This window comes from Fulmarus glacialis, unplaced genomic scaffold (assembly GCF_000690835.1).
Source record: "Fulmarus glacialis isolate BGI_N327 unplaced genomic scaffold, ASM69083v1 scaffold7514, whole genome shotgun sequence".
In the NCBI taxonomy this organism is placed as follows: Eukaryota; Metazoa; Chordata; class Aves; order Procellariiformes; family Procellariidae; genus Fulmarus; species Fulmarus glacialis.
The window spans coordinates 68,247-86,976 of NW_009206062.1; the positions used below are offsets into that span (position 1 = coordinate 68,247).

The 18,730-nt window shown below is 40.1% G+C and overlaps 1 protein-coding gene across 1 annotated transcript in view; it reads right to left on the reverse strand.

Annotated features, from left to right (window-relative positions):
- Positions 1-15,019, reverse strand: part of MTR (5-methyltetrahydrofolate-homocysteine methyltransferase) — a 46,539-nt gene extending 31,520 nt beyond the window's left edge. Inside the window, exons 1-10 of the mRNA XM_009575609.1 lie at positions 14,822-15,019; positions 12,126-12,215; positions 11,237-11,306; positions 10,012-10,104; positions 9,813-9,919; positions 8,465-8,524; positions 6,175-6,269; positions 2,067-2,167; positions 1,654-1,715; positions 770-837 (exon numbers count right to left, since the gene is read on the reverse strand). Coding sequence (XP_009573904.1) covers positions 770-837; positions 1,654-1,715; positions 2,067-2,167; positions 6,175-6,269; positions 8,465-8,524; positions 9,813-9,919; positions 10,012-10,104; positions 11,237-11,306; positions 12,126-12,215; positions 14,822-15,019 — 944 coding nt within the window. The remainder of the gene's footprint in view (positions 1-769; positions 838-1,653; positions 1,716-2,066; positions 2,168-6,174; positions 6,270-8,464; positions 8,525-9,812; positions 9,920-10,011; positions 10,105-11,236; positions 11,307-12,125; positions 12,216-14,821) is intronic.
- Positions 15,020-18,730: the final 3,711 nt, after the last annotated feature.

The window sequence follows — 18,730 nt, forward strand, 5'->3', positions numbered from 1 at the left end:
GACTCTTAAAGTGTTCGTGATTTGCTGAGCTGAGCAATTACTGATTGCAGCAAAAAAAAAAGAAAAAACAAGGGACAAACATTGTTCTGTGCTGAGACACGTTTCTCAGATGCCGGAATGACTCATGGCGTTCATGTTCACTTTCTCTTCGCTCCAGTCAGGAGCGACACACAGTGTCCTCGACATGTTCACATACCACCTCTTCCCAGTTTGTATCAGGGTAAAAATGAATCAAGGGCCCCTTCTCTTTCAAGCCCAGGTGAAAAAGGCAGGTTTTCCCACTGACCTACTTCCAGTGAGAAAGATATGAAACACTCCTCCTGAGTGGCCAGGACTAGCACCAGCTGTACAACGTTCCCAGATCTCCCGTTCAGACATTTCTGACACACACCCACACACTCTACTTCCTCCTACCATCAAAGCAAACCTTAAGTTTCACCTTGTGGCTAAGAGGGCCAAGAAGAGAGAGAACATACAGCATAAGGGAGCAGAGATGGGAATTCTATTCTATCCAACGGTAAAGAGGGTGGAGTCATACCAAAACAATTTTAGATGACAAAACAGCAGAGGTATAATCCTTGTTTGAACTATGCCTCTACTCATTCTTCATGATGAAAGCCAGGTTATTTCTACTCCATATATTGCTGCTATTGGCATTCAAGTGATCCATCTTTTCAGGAAACTCTAAGACAAACCATGGAATATTGCTCCACAGAAGCAACACTTAATTTACTTCCCAGCACACCTAAAGTTGTTGCTCATGATGTACCTGATATGTGCTGGTGTAGTACCACAGCAACCTCCAACTATGTTGACCAAACCATCCAAAGCAAAATTCTGTAAAAGGGAGGGAAAGAGAATTTTGTTTCAAGTTAATAAAGGTATCTTTTTTTTTTTTAGATAAATATTTATATATATTTTTTCTTCACATGTTAAGCAATTCAGGGGGATCACAAGGAAAAAAGTTTAATTAAAAAACACCAGTACTATTTCTTCTCTTTAGGATTTGTTTTGAGATTTGGATTCCCAAGGCTAACCAGCAATTTCAACACCTAATTTTAGGAAACTACATTTGAAACTGGCCTATTTTATACTGAAGCCCCAGATGAAAACTTGGATGAGTATCAAAGACTGGTCATACTGTATTATAAAAGGGAATTAACATGCAGCAGATACCATGTTCTCGCTGACACACTGCAGCTCCAGCCATACAGTTCTGTCTTGCACAGACCCAGTGGCATGTGGAAGGACACCCTGCACTGCAACACCACCACCATCAGCGGTTTCTATACACACAACTCAAATTCTGCCAATTCATAAAAACCTCTCAGCTTTTTCAACAATTCCCAAATGTAAAAGTAAGAACATAGGAGTGCAAATGACTAACATCCACAGATCAAGCTGCAGGAAAGCTGCTTAGTGTAGGACATGAAAGTAACTAAGGTTTTCAGTTTCCTAGTTTTTCTTAACCTTGTATCTCAAAAGCACTATCATTCAGCAAATTGTCTATAAACAATCCAAATGACATACAGAGCCATGGCGGGGGGAGGGAACCACACCACAGTACTGTAACGAATACACATAAAATACAAGCAAAGAATTTTTGTCTACTAGTATGTCAGATATGACACATTCACGAGAAATATTTCATACCTTTATATGCTTGGCAGTCACTTCTGGAGTTTCATCATAACCACCAAAAGTATTGGGAAGACCTTGAAACATAATTTTTCTAGTATTACAATTTGTTTGAAGCCCACAAGAACAGAATTAAATTCCGTAAAAGACATATTTGAAGTAGCTATGCTTGTATGAGGACTGAAATGCCTCATCACCCTTGCAATCATTACTCAATAGATTATTAATCATGCAAGAGAGCATTCTGGGTTCTTTGTCACAGAACTAAGAATAGTTACTTTAAGCATTTTAAAATATTCTTAGCCTCTTTTTAAGAGTAAAAACAATCATCCTTTCAAGCTAATTCAACTCCATTATTGCTAATGAGATGGCATGGTTTAGTTACATTTCGCCTGCCCATAAGCATAGGAACATGTGCACCAACACACCTGCGTTGGGGTAACAGATGATGTAGGCTGTTGTACATTTTCCAATTGTTTCAATGAATGGTCGCATTTCAACTGCCCCTAAAGCACAATTTAAGCCGATACTGGAAAATAAATTTTCGAAAATTATTTTGAGGCAAAAACACCTTTTACACACAAAAGAGACAAATGTAGTGCCAGCAACTGCTAACTCCCACAATCATCTACAACAAAACCAACCTGATCTCCAATTTCTTTAATCATCATCATCAATACAGCAAGACTGTGCAAAATGAGAACCCTTGGGAGGAAGAAACACGCAAGGGAGAGGGGGACTGGACTGAATTGAACTGGGAACAGTAAATCAAGATTTCATTTCAAAATCCAGGAGGAAAATGGCAGCATTTTGACAGCAACTGCAGCAACTCTGTATCGTCTAGGTGAGAGAGAGAACAAATGGAATGAGAATGACAGACTGGAAAGGAGCGTTGTGCTACAAGAAGTAGTATGAAAAAGGTTGAATGAGTAAGACCTGCTTCAAGCTGCTAACTCATCATTTTCTTTTAAAATCATAATAAATTATGTCAACCTTGGAAGAAACCAGGTGCATCCCCCAAGATGCCTCATGGCAGCACTAAGCTTGGGCAACTGAATCTGCTACATTTTAGTAACCTAGACAGCACTACAGCACAAGTATTTTTGCATGAATAAGCTTCTCAGACAATTTTACCAGTATATGAGGTACAATCATGTTTTCTTCCATTCAGTGACAGATACATGACTTGCACTCAAAATGTCTACATCGATACTAAAAATGTTTCTCTTTCAGTTTCTCTTTCAGAAAGTATATAAGAGATCTTTTACGTATGTTTCCTGATCTCTCTACACCATTCTAGAAACCAGCTTATGAGCACTGCAAAACTCAAAAGGTGCTCACAGTGCTGCTCTAAGAGAAAGATGTAAAAAAAGCTTTCTCCTTTCCTGGAATAACGGTCTCAGAGAGGATGCAAGCTAACCCACTGAAACAGGAATGGATAACAGCCACATGTCCCAACTAACTGAACCACAGAGGCTGCCTCAGACATAGCTAAGTTAATAAAGTGCATGTATGCCCACTTAAGTTTCCCAGAGGTCAAAAGCAATAAAGCCCTGCACAGGACTGGGAGCACAAAATGGTTTTTGACTTTTCTCCTGTTTCCAAGGAGTAGGCAGGGGCTTGGCAAGTGTACAGGTAGTAGCAGTAAATGCTTGCAGCCCGATTCACTTGTTGGACAGAATCACAAATCCTTGAGATCCAAGGGGCTCACAGCAACATCCAAAACCGGGGCCTTTAATATCACAGAGTCAGATACCCAGACCAAACAATACACAAACCCCTTCTTCCAAGCACTTAGGTTTGGTTTTTTGGGTTGTTTGGGTTTTTTTTTGGGGGGGGGGATGGGGGGTTTTGGTGGTGGTGGTTTGGGGTTTTTTTTTGCGGGGGGGCATATAGGTTTGTTTTTCCAAACAGCCAGCTGCTCTACCTTCGAAGTGCTTTTTCTAATGCATCTCATACAGGCCATTCTATTTAAACAGGAAAACTTTAAAAGAACCCTTTTATTCTCATTTCCCTATTCAGTGTTTACACACATTTAAATCCCTCATACAGATCCCCTGGATATGAATGCACAATTACAGCAATGAGATTCTGGAATTTATTTCAAAGCAGGGGCTTATCCCTCAGGATTTTCAAAGCAAAGCAAGGTAACAGTTGTTAACAAAACTGTCCTTATCAAATGCAGATGAATGCAACGTACTTACTACCGTTAAATCATTCAATTTACAAGCTTCCAGCTAACACTCCCCACCCCCTCTTTTTAAGCTTTCTTCTGTATCAGGCAGCTTCATCTCATCCTTCCACATTTAACACCCATCTGTCTCTGGTTCTGAGTACAAACTCACCTGTCACTCTCTTTACCTCACTTTACCAGAGAGATACTGTAAAAGCAACCAGCATACTCACCAAACAAGCACTTCTTGATGTTCTCACTTGACTTACTGGGTACTGACCCTCCAGACTGCCTGAATGATTACCCACTGCAGGGGTGGCTGACAAATACATCCATGAGCATGACACCATCCAAGCGTTACCTGTTTCAAAACTGCCAAGTCAAACTAAGCACAGACACGCACATTCATTCAGAAACAAAAAGTAGCTTCCGTGGCCAGTATCATCTCCCCACGGCACTCAACAGCATCATGAAAGAAAACATTTGAGAAAAGCAAACCGTTAACCATGCCTTAAAAGCCAGCAGCCTTGAACCAGATTGCTGGTATGCTATCACTGCTACCCTAGTGTAATAACCATCACACCCTCAACTTAAACATCACTTCCCTCCCTTGCTCATTTCTTCACAGCAGTCACACATCAGCTCCTGTGAAAGCTAAGGCTGCAGAGTGCCCATGAGACCAGAACAAACACCACATGAGGGCCCTAAACTCAGCGTACGTCTTCTCAACGCTACCACAGTAGAAGCAATCACAAGAGCCGAAATAACACAGAGGAAACTCATGCCACATCTGAGCACCTTGCCATACATCTTTCAGCACTTACTAAGCACAGTTCACGCCTTTCTCAGCTACTATCTATATCAACCAGACACAAAGCACACACTTTTTAGGGGGGCTCCAAAAGAACTAACTTAAGGACAACAAATCACCATAAACAGGACATACAAAACCCAAATGGAAACATGTGAACACGTATAACGTGATCCCTAGGATACTACTACTAATCAGCATTTTCACAACCCCAAAGCCACTCTGTACCAATGTGGCAACAGAAACAACATTAAATGCAATCTGCTCCCACAACTAAAACCCTTCTGCCACAGTACTGTATACTAGCCTTCGCATAAATGGGAAACAGGCCCTAAGCATTCAGACCCATAAGATAGCTTCTATGAAATATGGTTTAATAAATTCTTGATTTCTCCTCCAGTGCCCTTCTCTCCTCTTCAGAGGCAAGAGAGTTATGAGCAAGATTATCTGAGACAGACTCATGCCAAATATGGATCATTAGGCTGTGGTGCTGAGAGAAGAAGTCAACTACCACGCTGTTCCAAGAGGCTCCATATGTTACTTCTGGAGCACCGTCTGGTCTGGGAAAGTGGAGCCTCAAGGGCAGTCAGGAAAGCTGTGAATGTAGTCTTCTGCTTTTGTATCACTGAGATGACAGATTGCGCGTTTTAGTTGGAATTTTGTTGTAAAAACAAACAATGGCTCATTGCAATGTGCATGCCATGCACTGCTAACAGTGAATTAAATGTTTTAAGTTAGAATATTCTAAGAAGCAAGGGGTGGGGGAGTGGGGAATCTATTTCCAATGTAAGTAAGTTTTTGTGTGAAGAACCAACCTGAGAGAAGAAATGGTAAAGAGGGAAGAAGAGGCAAGGAGGAGGTAGAACAGGGCATAGAAACACAGAAGAATAGAGAAACAGGGAACGCTATTCAAACTAACACGCAAAACCTTGCACAATGATCAAAATCTGCTGTACTACGCCTTTTCACAGATCTTAAGCTCATACTTATTTCAACTTTTATGCCTGAACAGAAAAGAATGCAAGTAAATGGAGGCATCAGGAGCTCTCAAAACAACAATGCACATCCTTGAGAAAAACACTCAGGGAATATATACATTTTTGTAAGGATTCAATAAAAAGAACACTGGAATGAAATCTTATGATTTGCTCTTTCAAGCCACCCTGAAACATACTGAGCTGGCACTGCTTCCCTCTAAGAAAGAGAGGTAAGCCCTGCGCATAGCAGGAATTAGCTCCTTGCACAACCTGAGACAGTAGGAGATGGCAAACTACAATTTCAGATTTTTTTTTTAATGCTTTGACCTAATTGTGATTTCAGTGGCTGTTGCAAACACAAAACCCCAGATTATTTAGAGCAATGTTTTAAAAATTCAGCATTCTTTGGAAACATAATTTCTGCTGAGGGAACAATAGCAGAACACATTAGCAATACATGTGATTAAATATGATCATAGCTAGCATAGCTTCCATTTAGCTGCAAGCAAAGGGTTAAAATAGAAAAGAATCACAATCTACAGATAACTTACTAAGAGAAATATACATTTCCTTACCAAAGTGGCTTACTGTGGGAAACACTAATGACAAATGCCTCTCCTGTCTGGCCTGAGAGGGTACGCCCACTCTTATCCACAATGGTTCCAGAAACCTAAATATCAATTGAACACAGAGAAAGGAGAAGAATTAAATTAACAATAAAAACAAGAATTTAAATGGCTGAACTGCTAAAAGTCAAAGCAGAAGGACCTGTGCCCCACTCAAAGCCATGAGGCACAACCCAAACAGAAAAATGAAACCCTTTCCTCCCTATAAACGTTTATATATTTTAGCTAGCGGAAAGGCAAACCTTTGACCAGTCATCTTTCTCCCTCTCTCTGCCCCTCAGGGGAGGTGGGTGGGGAGTGGAGGAAAAAAAAGGGAAAAAAAAAAAAAAAGAAGAGGGAAAACTACCATGAACCATTCAGCAGCAAGTTAGCATTAGTACCACAGTATCGTTCTGATGATGGCCTCTGAACCAATCTGCAGTGGTCACCTGTTTAGGCAGCTATCAGCTATCCTCCCCATCCTCCCTGCCCTCCCCTTTACATTATTTCAGATCTCAGGACTGCTATTAGGTTGCTTGGTGGTGGTTGGTGAGGGATGGGAAATGGTGGGGTGGCCTTAAAAACCAGTTACTCCTTTTGCCACAAGGGAACATCAGATGCTGCAACTTCATAGTGGAGATAGAAGTCTTAACCTGTTTAATCGTATCTCTTAAGTACTATATATAGAGAGATGTGCAAATAAAAAAATAATGTCTTGACCCCAACTAACAACTACAAAGTTGAGAATTCAGGAGACGTTTGAATGAGCCAGGAAAGCCTTCCTAAGCCTACAAATCTTTTTTCCAGAAGATGGAATGAGTTCAGAAGACTCCATGCAAAGGTAAATCCATTATTTACTCCAAAACATGCTTTAATATTGATGCTACTAGAGGTGACCAGTGGAATCCTAGAGAGAGGTGTGCTAAGGGTTGTACTTCTCAACGTAACTGAACTGGAAAGGGAGCAGAGAATGAGACAACCAAGCTCACTGACCACTCTGTTCAGGACAATGAAGGCAAAAAGTCAACTCTACATAATCAGAGAACTCTCAATGCTAACTGACTTGAATGATAGAAAAGTGGAAACTCATTGCTGATAAAGTACAAAGTTGTGAACACAGGAAAAATTCTACATAATGACACCTCCAAACTAGTCTTTACTGCTTGAGAAATTAATCTGAGTAACAAAAGAAATTTTTATGAATGCAATTTCAAAGCTCACTAGCAGTAAGTAAAACGTCAGGAACTACAAAGAAAGAAATGGACGAGGCAGAGAACATCACTAGGCTATCATACAAATCCCTGATGTCTGCGCTTTGACTGCTGTATGCTATTCTAATTACCCTCTGACTCGAGAAAGTGGAAAACAAGAAGGTGACAAGAATAATGAATGAATGGTATGGAGCAGCTAAATAGGCAAAGACTCTTCAGGATGAAAAAAAGATGACTAAAGGACGCTCTCACAGAGGACTATAAATGCCATGACTACACAGCAAAGGGAATGTGAAACAGCTGCTCACTGTCACTTTCAAGAGACAAATGGCAAGACACAAAAGTTATCAGGTGGAATGTCCAAAAGTAAGCAAACTTTCAAACCAGCACATTCATAAGCTACGAAAGTTACCAACAGATTATTTTGTGGATGCCTGGGTTCCCCACAGGTTTGAATGTAGATTCAAGGAAGGAGTAGACACATTCAACAAAAGGGTATGAATGGATACAAACTGCAGATCAGAAAGCCTGGGCTGCAAACTGCAGAAAACTGGAAGAATACATCAGAACTTTCAAAACAAGCTTATTCTTTTTCCATATTTATTCCTATGCATTCATGACCGCCTGCTATCAGAGAAAGAATATGGATTAGACAGACTTCTTCTGACTTCAAATGGCCATTCATAGTACTTGAAAATATGGCAGAATTTGCTTAATTTCAGCCTTGAAGTACTGGTTCTTATTACCTTTAAGACAGCAAGCCTGAAAAAAATCATGGTCAGACCTTTTCCTGTGGAAATACACAGAATGAATACACACTGGAATAAAGTCATTCCTCAGCCTTCAGGTTGATAAGCTGGACAGAGCTACCCAAGACTGATTTCATAAAGTCTTTCACATACGAGTTTTTCCTTTCACAATCATGTGAAAAAAGTACATTTCCAAGACACTTATTTCCTTCATTTCAAAATGCTTTAATCAACTGCCATCTCAGCTAGTTCACAAATCAAGCTTAAGTATATGTAAAATATTAAATAATATATACTTACAAATATGGGTCGGGGAGCATACTCTTCCTCAAACAACATCTGGAGTGCAAAAATAGCTGCCTATAGAAGAAGAATAAATTGTGAAATATTAATGGACGTTTCGAGAGTTCTTCAGTTTGTTGGTTTTTTGTTGGTGTTGGTTTGCCTTTTTTTTTTATTTTAAATATTTTTTTATGGCTGTTTATGCAACTTGCTACCTCATATTGCCTGCTCAATTCTCAACCCCTAACATCTTCCAGATGTTCCAAAACACATTTTGGTAACAAGTAGAAAGGAAGTACCATGGGGTAACCAAATAAGACCAAGACTATTCTGAAACCCAAATCACATCAGCACATACTTCTCCCTCATGTCTGCAGCACAACCCCCACCCCAAACATGGTTACGCGTAGTATTCTCAGTGCACATTCACTGCCCTTGAATGTGTTTAGACATGCAGTTTGCAAAGGATCCTTTCTAACCACCACAGATTTTAACAGTAAGACTGCAGTGACCCCTTGGAAGGTCCTGAAAATTTCCTGCCGCCTTAGAGTAAGAAAGTTGCATGTGAATATGAGCTCAGCACAATGTTAAACCTATAGGATCCTAGCCAAACCTCCATGATGACTGGTAAAATCTGCAAAGGACAAGTCATGCCATTGCACACGTTAATTAGCCTGTGGCAAAACCCTAAAGAAATGCTGTGTGCATATCCAGCCAGACCTTCCCCACTTAAAATTGGAAGACAGTTTTAAACGCCCTAACAACTCCACCACCTGTATTAAGCAGTTATTAGATAAAGAAGGAGGTGCCAAAATCACATGAGTTGTGGCATACTTCAACATTTTATTCCTCCTATTTTACCCTTTTAATCCTCTACTCCCAATTTTTCTTTTTAAAGCTGATGGCAATGTCAGAGTTCCCAAAAAAAAAACCCCACATTTTAACAGGACTGTCTCACAAGCCTTCCCATGCATACAATCAGATACACTGGACATTCCTCTCCGGTGTACCTCACAAGCATCCTTTGGACAGACATGCTTATGCTGAAAAATACAAACATCACATGCATTTCGAGATGTTTTGCAATACAGCAGAGCTTCTGGGAATAAAAGGACAGCTGGCACAGACAGCCAGAAAGATACTAACGGCACATACTAAAATGCAAAGGAAAAACTCTAGAAAAGGCTGTTTTATCATTAAAGACCATCTCCTTACATTCTACCTGTTTGTTACCAACTGAAGAGTCTTTTCATGTATTTAGTAAGCAGTAACTGATAGCTCTTAGTAATACCATGTTGCATTTCCTTAGGTAGTACACCAAATACTTATATTACTGAGTACTTTTTTTTCCCCTCAGGAGTCTCACCTTGGCATTGGCTGTATCAAATATGGTCTCCACTAACAAGATATCAACTCCTCCATCCAAAAGTCCTTTGGCTTGTTCTTTATAGGCTTCAACCAGTTCATCAAAAGCTGTAAAACAGGAATGATGTTAATTTCATCTGGAGGTATCTCTTTCAAGACCATCACCTAAGTTGAATAACTTGATGATTATAAATACTTACTTATGTTCCTGTAATCTGGTCTCTCCACAGATGGTGACACAGAGAGTGTCCTATTTGTTGGACCCATGGCTCCAGCAACATATCTCCTAATTCCTAAACCAAGACACAGGAAAGAAAAAAGAAAAAAGAAAAAAAACAACTCACAAAACAATTTACCTCTGGTTTTACAATGACAGCCATGTCAATGTAAAAAACCTCCAAGAACAGAAGACACACATATCATTCAGCAGTGAAGAACTATAAAACAGGAAACTCCTGTCTCAAATCAAGAGTTTCATCAGCACAAGATTACCCAGCACAGCTGACTTCTTTGTTTTAATCCTATCCAACAAGATGTTCAGTGTATATACATGAGACAGAAGAACATCTACGAAAAAGGCAATTGGCTCAATTAATTTTTCTTCTAAGTATCATTTGTCTCTGACACAGGAAGTTTCATTCAATTACTTTAAATGCACAGCGTAGAACTGTCCTGGCATTTTTCACTAGATAACCTGATTTGAATATTCTGGCATGTGTTCATAAAAAATCCCACCTTTTTTTTCAAATCTTACATTTTTATTGCATATTATGAATCACATCAGTAAGGTGTTATCTGGACAGCAGCAAGAGCACCGTTAGCTTCAAACACAGTTCGATACAAGAATACAAGAGGAAATTACTTGTCTTTGAAAGACAGCATTGTCTACAGCAGTGGAAATGAGCTATAACCCTTTCGCATAAAGCCCTGAAGGTAAAAGACTGCACATTTATAGATGATGGTCACATAGTAAGCACATTTCAGTAGTTGCTCAGTAAAGTCAAACCAGGAGACTCACACTAGGAGTAACTGGTAATCCACATTTACCTACAATCAGCTATACTAATTCTGTAGTATAAAGACTTGTGCTGTACGAACCTAAGTAACTTATAACAGTCCCTGCTGAATTTGTTTTCTCTAAAACACATCTGGAAGATATGTATCACCTGCAATCTAAAACAGGCAGGCACAGGACAGCCATCCTGTGGCTGAACACACTAAGGACCAGATCCTGCAAACATGCTGAAATTAGCGTGATACGAATAGAGAGGTGAAATGGCTACTGTGCCTAAAATGAAGAGTGTGCATGTCTGCAAATTATGTCTGTAAACCATCAGGCTATCCTCTAGTTAGCAACATTTCAAAGATTGTAGCAAGACAGTCAAAACCACAAATGAATAATAAATTAAAATAAGTATTACTTACCTGTCTGAGCAGTTACATCATCTGCTGCTTTTCTGGCCACCTGTGCAGAGACTCTGTTTAACCGATATGCCTAGAACAATTACAGAAAATTACCGAGTAACTTCTAGTTCAGTACAGCACAACTCACCCTCAAAGAAACACGCTTCCATTCAGCAGCACACCCTGAAGGCTCCCTAAGCCATACAAATACACATAAGTACTATTACAAAACTTCAAAAGGAATAGCTCTATAGACCTTAGCAACAGAGCTACATGGCAGGTCTCATCCCACGTACACCCCAGCCTACAGCTGCTAATCATAAAATTTCATTCTGTAAGGTGCTAATTAAATCCTACTGAAGTCAACAGAAGCTGAAGAACAGGACTCTGAGGACAAAATTAACCTACTTTTAAATTCACTTTTTATTCAAGTAGCATATTTCCAAGTATTTTCTTTCACATATTTCTCAAATTCTCAAAACAACACATAGCAGAGAAAAGGTATGACAAATGTAAGATTGAAAGGACTTCTACATACATCAGCACAAACAACACACAAAACATCCAGGAAAAAAGCAGTTCCATTGTGGCACTTGGTAAAAGTTGGAAGGAATGAAGCAAAATATCCCTGTTCACACAACTGAGACATTCTGGGAATGCACAAACAAAATCTAGGACAGATTATTATTGCCTGTGCCTTTGTCAACAAGAGGCACACTATGACTGTCACACACAGCAAGTGCAATTGTCTACAGCAGTGGAAACGAGCTACAACGCCATCACACGGCTCTAGAGACAGCATGCAGTCAATAAAAACTATATCAAAGGACTCTGGGACTAAGCTAATCTTGGCTGCTAAGATAAAAACCTTGATTAACATTTTAATCTGTAAATAGTTTATCATTCTTACCAAATGCTCAAGGCCATAGTCAGCTTGTGCCACTCGCGTACTGCTGAAAGTGTTAGTTTCAATTATGTCAGCGCCTGACATCAAGTATTCCTGCAAGACATGAAAGAAAAAAAATCTCCAAGACCTCCAGAACTGAGATCTGGAATGAAAGCAACCCAACTATTTTGTATCATTCAGTTGACAAAAAGTCACAAATCATCTCCTAATTCAAAGCAGATCAAACTCTGAAGGCCTTACTCAAAGGCACAGGGCCAAAGCAATAGAAGTGTTCCATCCAACCGATTTTCAGAGTTTTAGTGTCAGCCACACTTTCTATTAACAGATGACATTTATAGTCACCTCCGCCACTGAGTCCAGCACCTGGAGCACGTTCTAGATTTTTGCCCAGGGACATGGTGGGACGTAGTCCAACTGCCATCAGCAAGCGAGGGCTGCTGTGGGCAGACTCAGAAAAGGCACCAGTTAAACAACAACAGAGGATTAGAAAATTTAAACATTCTGAAGGAACCTGTACAGCACAAGAGCATACTGGGACAGAGTACAAGCTTAGGAGAATTACATTTTGTGCAGATCACATTTAAAGTTTAACTAATGGCTCAGATTCACAAAACGATTAAGCCTTCTGCTCCAGTTTGGTTGTGTAATTCCCACTGAAGTAAACTGAAATCAATGCCAATTGAAATATTTTTGCAGATTCTAGTCTGTGTTTTGATAACCTCTATCAGTTGCCCTCCTCCCTCCCTAACTCGTCTTTTTGATCAGGTTAACCCTTAGGTAACCCCTGCATATTCAGGGAAATTAAGATATTTCAAGTGCTAGTAAGTCAAAAATACTGATGTGGCCATTAAACATAAACCACTCAGATTTTCCTATAAGATGCAGATGAGTTCAGTGGGTTCAACAGGGCAAACAAAGTCTTGATCCAAACAACAGCAGAAAAGAATTAAATTTGCTATAAAACATGTTTTGCTGCAAACTAATATGCTTTCTCTAAACTCCTCCTGGATACATATGGAAATACCTACAAATAGCTATATGAAAATATACAAGTTCTCATGTGTACACTAATAACGAAGTAATGAAGTCTTTGAAAATCATCTAGACTAAAGAAACATGTTAAATGTGTACAGCTTTGTACTAGCTTTTGTTTAGTTCAGACCTGTCATTTTAGAAAAAGCCCTTCGACTTTACTGTCTACTACCACAGAAGGAAATCATATGCTCAAAGAAGGAAAATCGTTTTTGCCTTTGAAAATACATCCCCTCTCTTACCACTGAATCTTAACTTTGCCAGACAAGGTACTGTCACATTTACTTTTCAAGTTACTGGTATCTGTGAAATCTGACTCACTGGGCCGTTAAAAAAACCGCAACAACCATACATATAGTGGGATTATACATACTTTGTAGAAATATTTTCATCTATTATTTCAAGTTCTGTCCAATTCTCAGAAGAAATAACCACTGGCAGCTATAAAATATGAGGTCACTACTCATGGCTCAGAAAGCACCTGACCCAAAAGCTGCTGCAGGCATGGGGACCACCACAGACTTGTTCTTTTCTTACACTCTTCCTAGAGCACCTACAACGGGCCATTGGAGGGATGATAGCAGGCTACTGTTGGTTTGATTCAATACATTCATTCTCAAGTCACATCACTATTGCTCTGCTAAGCCTGCAAAATTCAACTGTTAAACCAGCTTACCCGATTAAAACCACAAGCTATTATAAATTCCAAGGTTCACGACCACTACAGCTCAGTTGAGTCTAGGGACTGAACTCAATCGACAAATATTTCCTCCTGAAATTTTTATAGGTCAAAGACTCTGATTCTTTTCAACTTGTTGTTCTTAAAATCCAAAGAATGACAGTTGGTATGTAATCTGTACTTTTATATTTACATTCTAAGTTTAACAAACAGAAGCCAATTATGATTCTGATCAATGAAATACAGATCTTTTTAGTAGATAATTGGAAAAACCCAGAACAAATGTGAGGCTTCAACTAAATATCAACTAGTTGCAATGCTATTCAAACGTTCCAATTATTACAGTAAGACCTACAAATACCTGCAACTCAAGAAATACAAGACTCAAGAAGTTGTTTTTTAAAGTCTAATTGAAGATAGGAAAATAATAAAATCTGTTTGCAAATTCCTAATGATCAACCCTAGATGGTTTTATTCTGTGGGCCACACATTAATATTCTAGAGAAAACCTGAGAATATGGAAGCACATATACTCATTAGGAAGCCCATATACTCATTAACTATGGAGAGGCCTGCTTCAGTCTGCCACATTTAACAGCTCTTTAATACACAATTATAGAAACACGCATCTAGAATTCAGATGTGTCCTACTTAGATGCATTTCAAGTCCTGGTTGAGGAGTAGAAAAGGAAAGAAAATGAAATAAATCAGAATCTACAATTAATAGAAATGCACCAGGGCCATAAGTCAAAAAGGGATTTAAAAACAACACTGCATGGGTGACATCAGGAACCAAGACACGAACGCTGTGCTCACACAACCACAACAGTCCAATCTGCTCATTCTTTTTCACATGGTTACCTAGCACTCTCTTCCCTATCCCCAAAAGACGCAGGAGAGCCAGTAGCCTGTGGCATGGGAAAGGGGAGCGCAGAGGCCAAATTCTCCTTCCTTCTCTTGTCAAGAGACAGAAATCAGAACCACCTACCTTGTGTATATCACAGATTATATCAGGTTGAGTTATACTGAGAAGGTCATTGTTGCCTTTCAAAGGCCTGGAATGATCTTTAAATTCATGCCCTCGGAAATCCTCTTCTGACAGGGCATGTTGCTGGATCATGGTACCCATGCCTCCGTCCAAAACCATTATCCGCTCCTGCAGAATTGATTCAATTTCATCTTCCATGCTTTTCTGGGGATCTACTGCAAGAAAATAAATCCAATATTTAAGCAGCTTTAAAATTCCCTATCTATACATTTGTGCAACCTGAGCTCTTCCCATTTAAGAAACAGAATAAAATAACTAATCCTCTACTGAAATCAAGCAGTAATTGGTTTACTTCACCTCCAGCTCCAATCACATGATGTCAGGTAAAGCTGCATCTATCTAAATAGAATTAGACTCAATTGGTCCTTCACCTAAGTACAGACACCTACATAAAATCAGCTGCAGAAACAAGATTATCAAAAGTTCACAAGGGCATACACCAAACTCTCTATATAAACTAGTCTCCAACACCGAAAAGTGTGATAATTTCCACTACAGCAATATTTGAACGGCAACGCAGAGCTTTGGCACCAGACACCGAACTGTAAGTGCTACACAAGTGCAAACCAGAAACCAGTAAACTTCATTTAAAAAAAAAATTCTACTTTAATCGCCTATACCGTAATGATAAAGAAATAAACTGAGCAAGCAAAAACAATTCTTCAACTGAGTCCCAAATTCACCTCCTTCTAGGATTAGAACAGTAAATAACAATTTTGTACTTCTGCTAGTGAGCAAACGCCAAGATACGCTGACAGATAGGAGCCAGGTTTTATTTTCTTTTGCACAAACACAACAAGATCTTCTCCTGCTTTGCAACAATGTGCCAGAAGAAAACCAATCAGGCAAATCACATGCTAATTATAAGATATTGGACAGGGTAAGTCTAACACTGACTGAAACAGAAAAGTGTAGAAATTTCAGAGCTATCATTAGGAATGAAGATGCAGTATTGTAACGCTTTAAGATGCTAAACAAAGCCCATCCCAAACATTAAACAAAAAGCCAAAACTATAATCTGAGACTTTAAAAACAAAAAGAAACACAAAACCCTAAAAACCCTAACAAAAGTAATCCTACTTTTCCTCTTCAGAACATACGCAGAATCATTTCAGAATGAAGACACACTTACATGCATATAGCAAAATAATTAAATAGCCTCTACCAAAAACCCAATTTACAAGAGTGGGACCCAACTTATCTTTCACAACCATGTAGATGAATGATGTGTTATTCTTCCTCTCTCTCCTTCATTCAGCTTGGGCTTACTCACTTTGAGTAAACACCTGTTTTGCATTTTAGTTATGCACTATCATCAAAACACTTGCAAAAAAGAATGATTTCTTAAGGACAAAAACATCCTTACGTCTCATTACAACTCACACACAGTAGTACCTAAAAATCACTGGCAACTGCTAACTGATTTGACTTTTTGCCTTCTGCATTCTTGCAATGCAACTTCTGTTTTGACATCACTATTGTTAAAAAAGAATATGCTGGAGAAAAGATGAGGCCAAGAGTAAGTATTGCAAGGTTATACCAACACACTGAAAAAACAGTTCTAAACCAGATGTAGTCTCAGCAAGAAGAGAAGTCAAATAAAATTTGCTCTATAACAAGTATGAGGCATTTGAAGGGAGATTAAAACACAAAAAAGAAAGCCACCCTCATTTCAAGTTGAAAGTTTTAACACCACACAGGCAGGCTCAGCAGGTTCTTATACAAGAGCTTAAACCCACTCATGTTAAACCATCAAATTATTCATGAAAATAAAATCAGTCCTTGAGCTAAAAGCTTTCAGAGGCAAGACATAAAAAATGATATCTGAAAGTATGACTGCAATGCAGACTCCCACGGAGCATAACTTGTGTGCTTTGCAAGAGTTACAATCCAATGAGACATACACATTACAGCTTGCTTTTGCTTTAACGTAGTCTCTAAGTCAATTCCTTGACACCGAGAGCACTGCAGCTGAGCCGGGCCGTCAGAGCCCTCCCAGAACCAGTCCTCCTTTCTATAAGCTTCTGCCCCTTTTACCTACGTGCTTCCCAACTATCTTCTCATACACACTGGGAAGCAAACAAAGATTTACAGTCACCTGTTTGGTTTTAAATCCTGCACCTCATGTAGTCTGTTTTGCTTTCTCTACAGCTTGCCTTGCTGAACAGATGCTGCTTCAGTGTACCGTTTTCTGCTCATAGGAGCACAGATTTCTGCCTAATCTCTGCTCCCAGCTCTGCTGAGAGCCTTATTCTAAAGAAGCTTTTAAAATCTGTGGTTCTTCAGCAGCACCTCAAAAAGCTGCAGGAAATACGGTGGGAATCATGAAGGTGGCCACCAGTGCCAGAGGTACACAGACTCTATGTTTTACAAATGGATGGCATAGCTCCAAGCCCACCAAAACCCAATTTACCTGTCCTTGCTACGGATAACACTTGACTCTTCTATTAGGAGCCTGCACTACATGAAGCCATGCTCTGGCACACTGATGATGCAATTTGCAAGTTGGAAACAAAGTCTGCAGACAGGTCCAGAAAGACCCCAGAAATCAGAGAGGATGGATTCATAAAGGCATGCTAGAAAGTGCTGAACTCTGCCTGTGGGAGAAAAGTAGGGAGAAGGCTGGGAGTCAGCTCAGCTAAACAAGTACTATCATCTTAATTCAGCGTTCAACTCACTTAATTCCCCTCTCCAGCACAGTTTGTTACAGAATAAATGAAAAAATGTTTCGAGAAATTCCTAAGCAGGGAAAAATCAGGTCAGCTTTTTTTTTTTCCCTCCTTCTTTTTTTCTGTTTACAAACCCTGCTCCTACTTCTGCTCAGTCAGAAGTTGATGAAAAATTTATTTTATAAAGATCACTGGTGAGCTTTGAGAAACAGATTCCCTCTTCCATTCAGAAGCGTCCAGGAGAAAAACTGCCTCTAGAGCTGTAACAGAAATACTAGCAAACCAGCAGTGGCAAGGGGACCCAGGAACCAACTACCTTGATTTTACACTCTACCGAAACTTAAAATATAAGGAGCATTACCACAGTGTTCTAGGGTTGGAACTAGTTTAGCAGACCATACCAAGACAGAACAAAAATGACCCAACAGCATTGGCTTAAAAGCCAAATTTTTGCTTTCATCTAAGGAGAACTTTCCTCCCAGCTGCCACCACTCCTCAAACTGCTGCTGGAACACCCTCCCGTGTTTCCCATTTCAGCCAAACCCATTTGGTTCTGCAGCAGCAGGGCAGTCGCTAGCAACTGCTTGACCCCAAATGGCATAGGAGAAAGGGCAGGGCAGATCAACCCCACCTTTGCCAGAGGAACCTGGAAAAACCTCAGACCACAAAAGCTGATTACGGAGTCGGCGCTGCACACAGCTCTGCAGCGAGGACAACTGCAGGCCTGTCTAAGAAGTTGAGGGATGGAAGCCCGGGCTGAAGTACAGGCTCAGCATGGAGCATTCCCTAAGAAATATTGAAAAGGGAAGTGCTTGGGATCTCTGCAGGTAGCAGCACCACTGAAAGCAGCCACTGACAGAACTGTCCATTTTAAAATACCGACAATGCCAATTAGCAGCTAACTTTACTTCTCCTCCCCTTCCAACGACTTCTGTTTAACCAGCGAAATGGCGCTTTTGGCTTAGAGCCCCGGAGCAGCCGCAGCACACCCAGTCCTCTCATGCAGTTGGGTTTTAATTTCTCCGGCTTAACTGTCTCCGACGGGGCGGTGCGGGTGTCCCAGCACCCTCCGGACCCCTTCTAGGTAGAGAGAAGCCTACTGCAAGGAACCTGCTCTGCACCGCAGCGGCCGGGGGCTTCTGCAACAAGCGCCCGTATTGGCCACCACCATCAACACCGC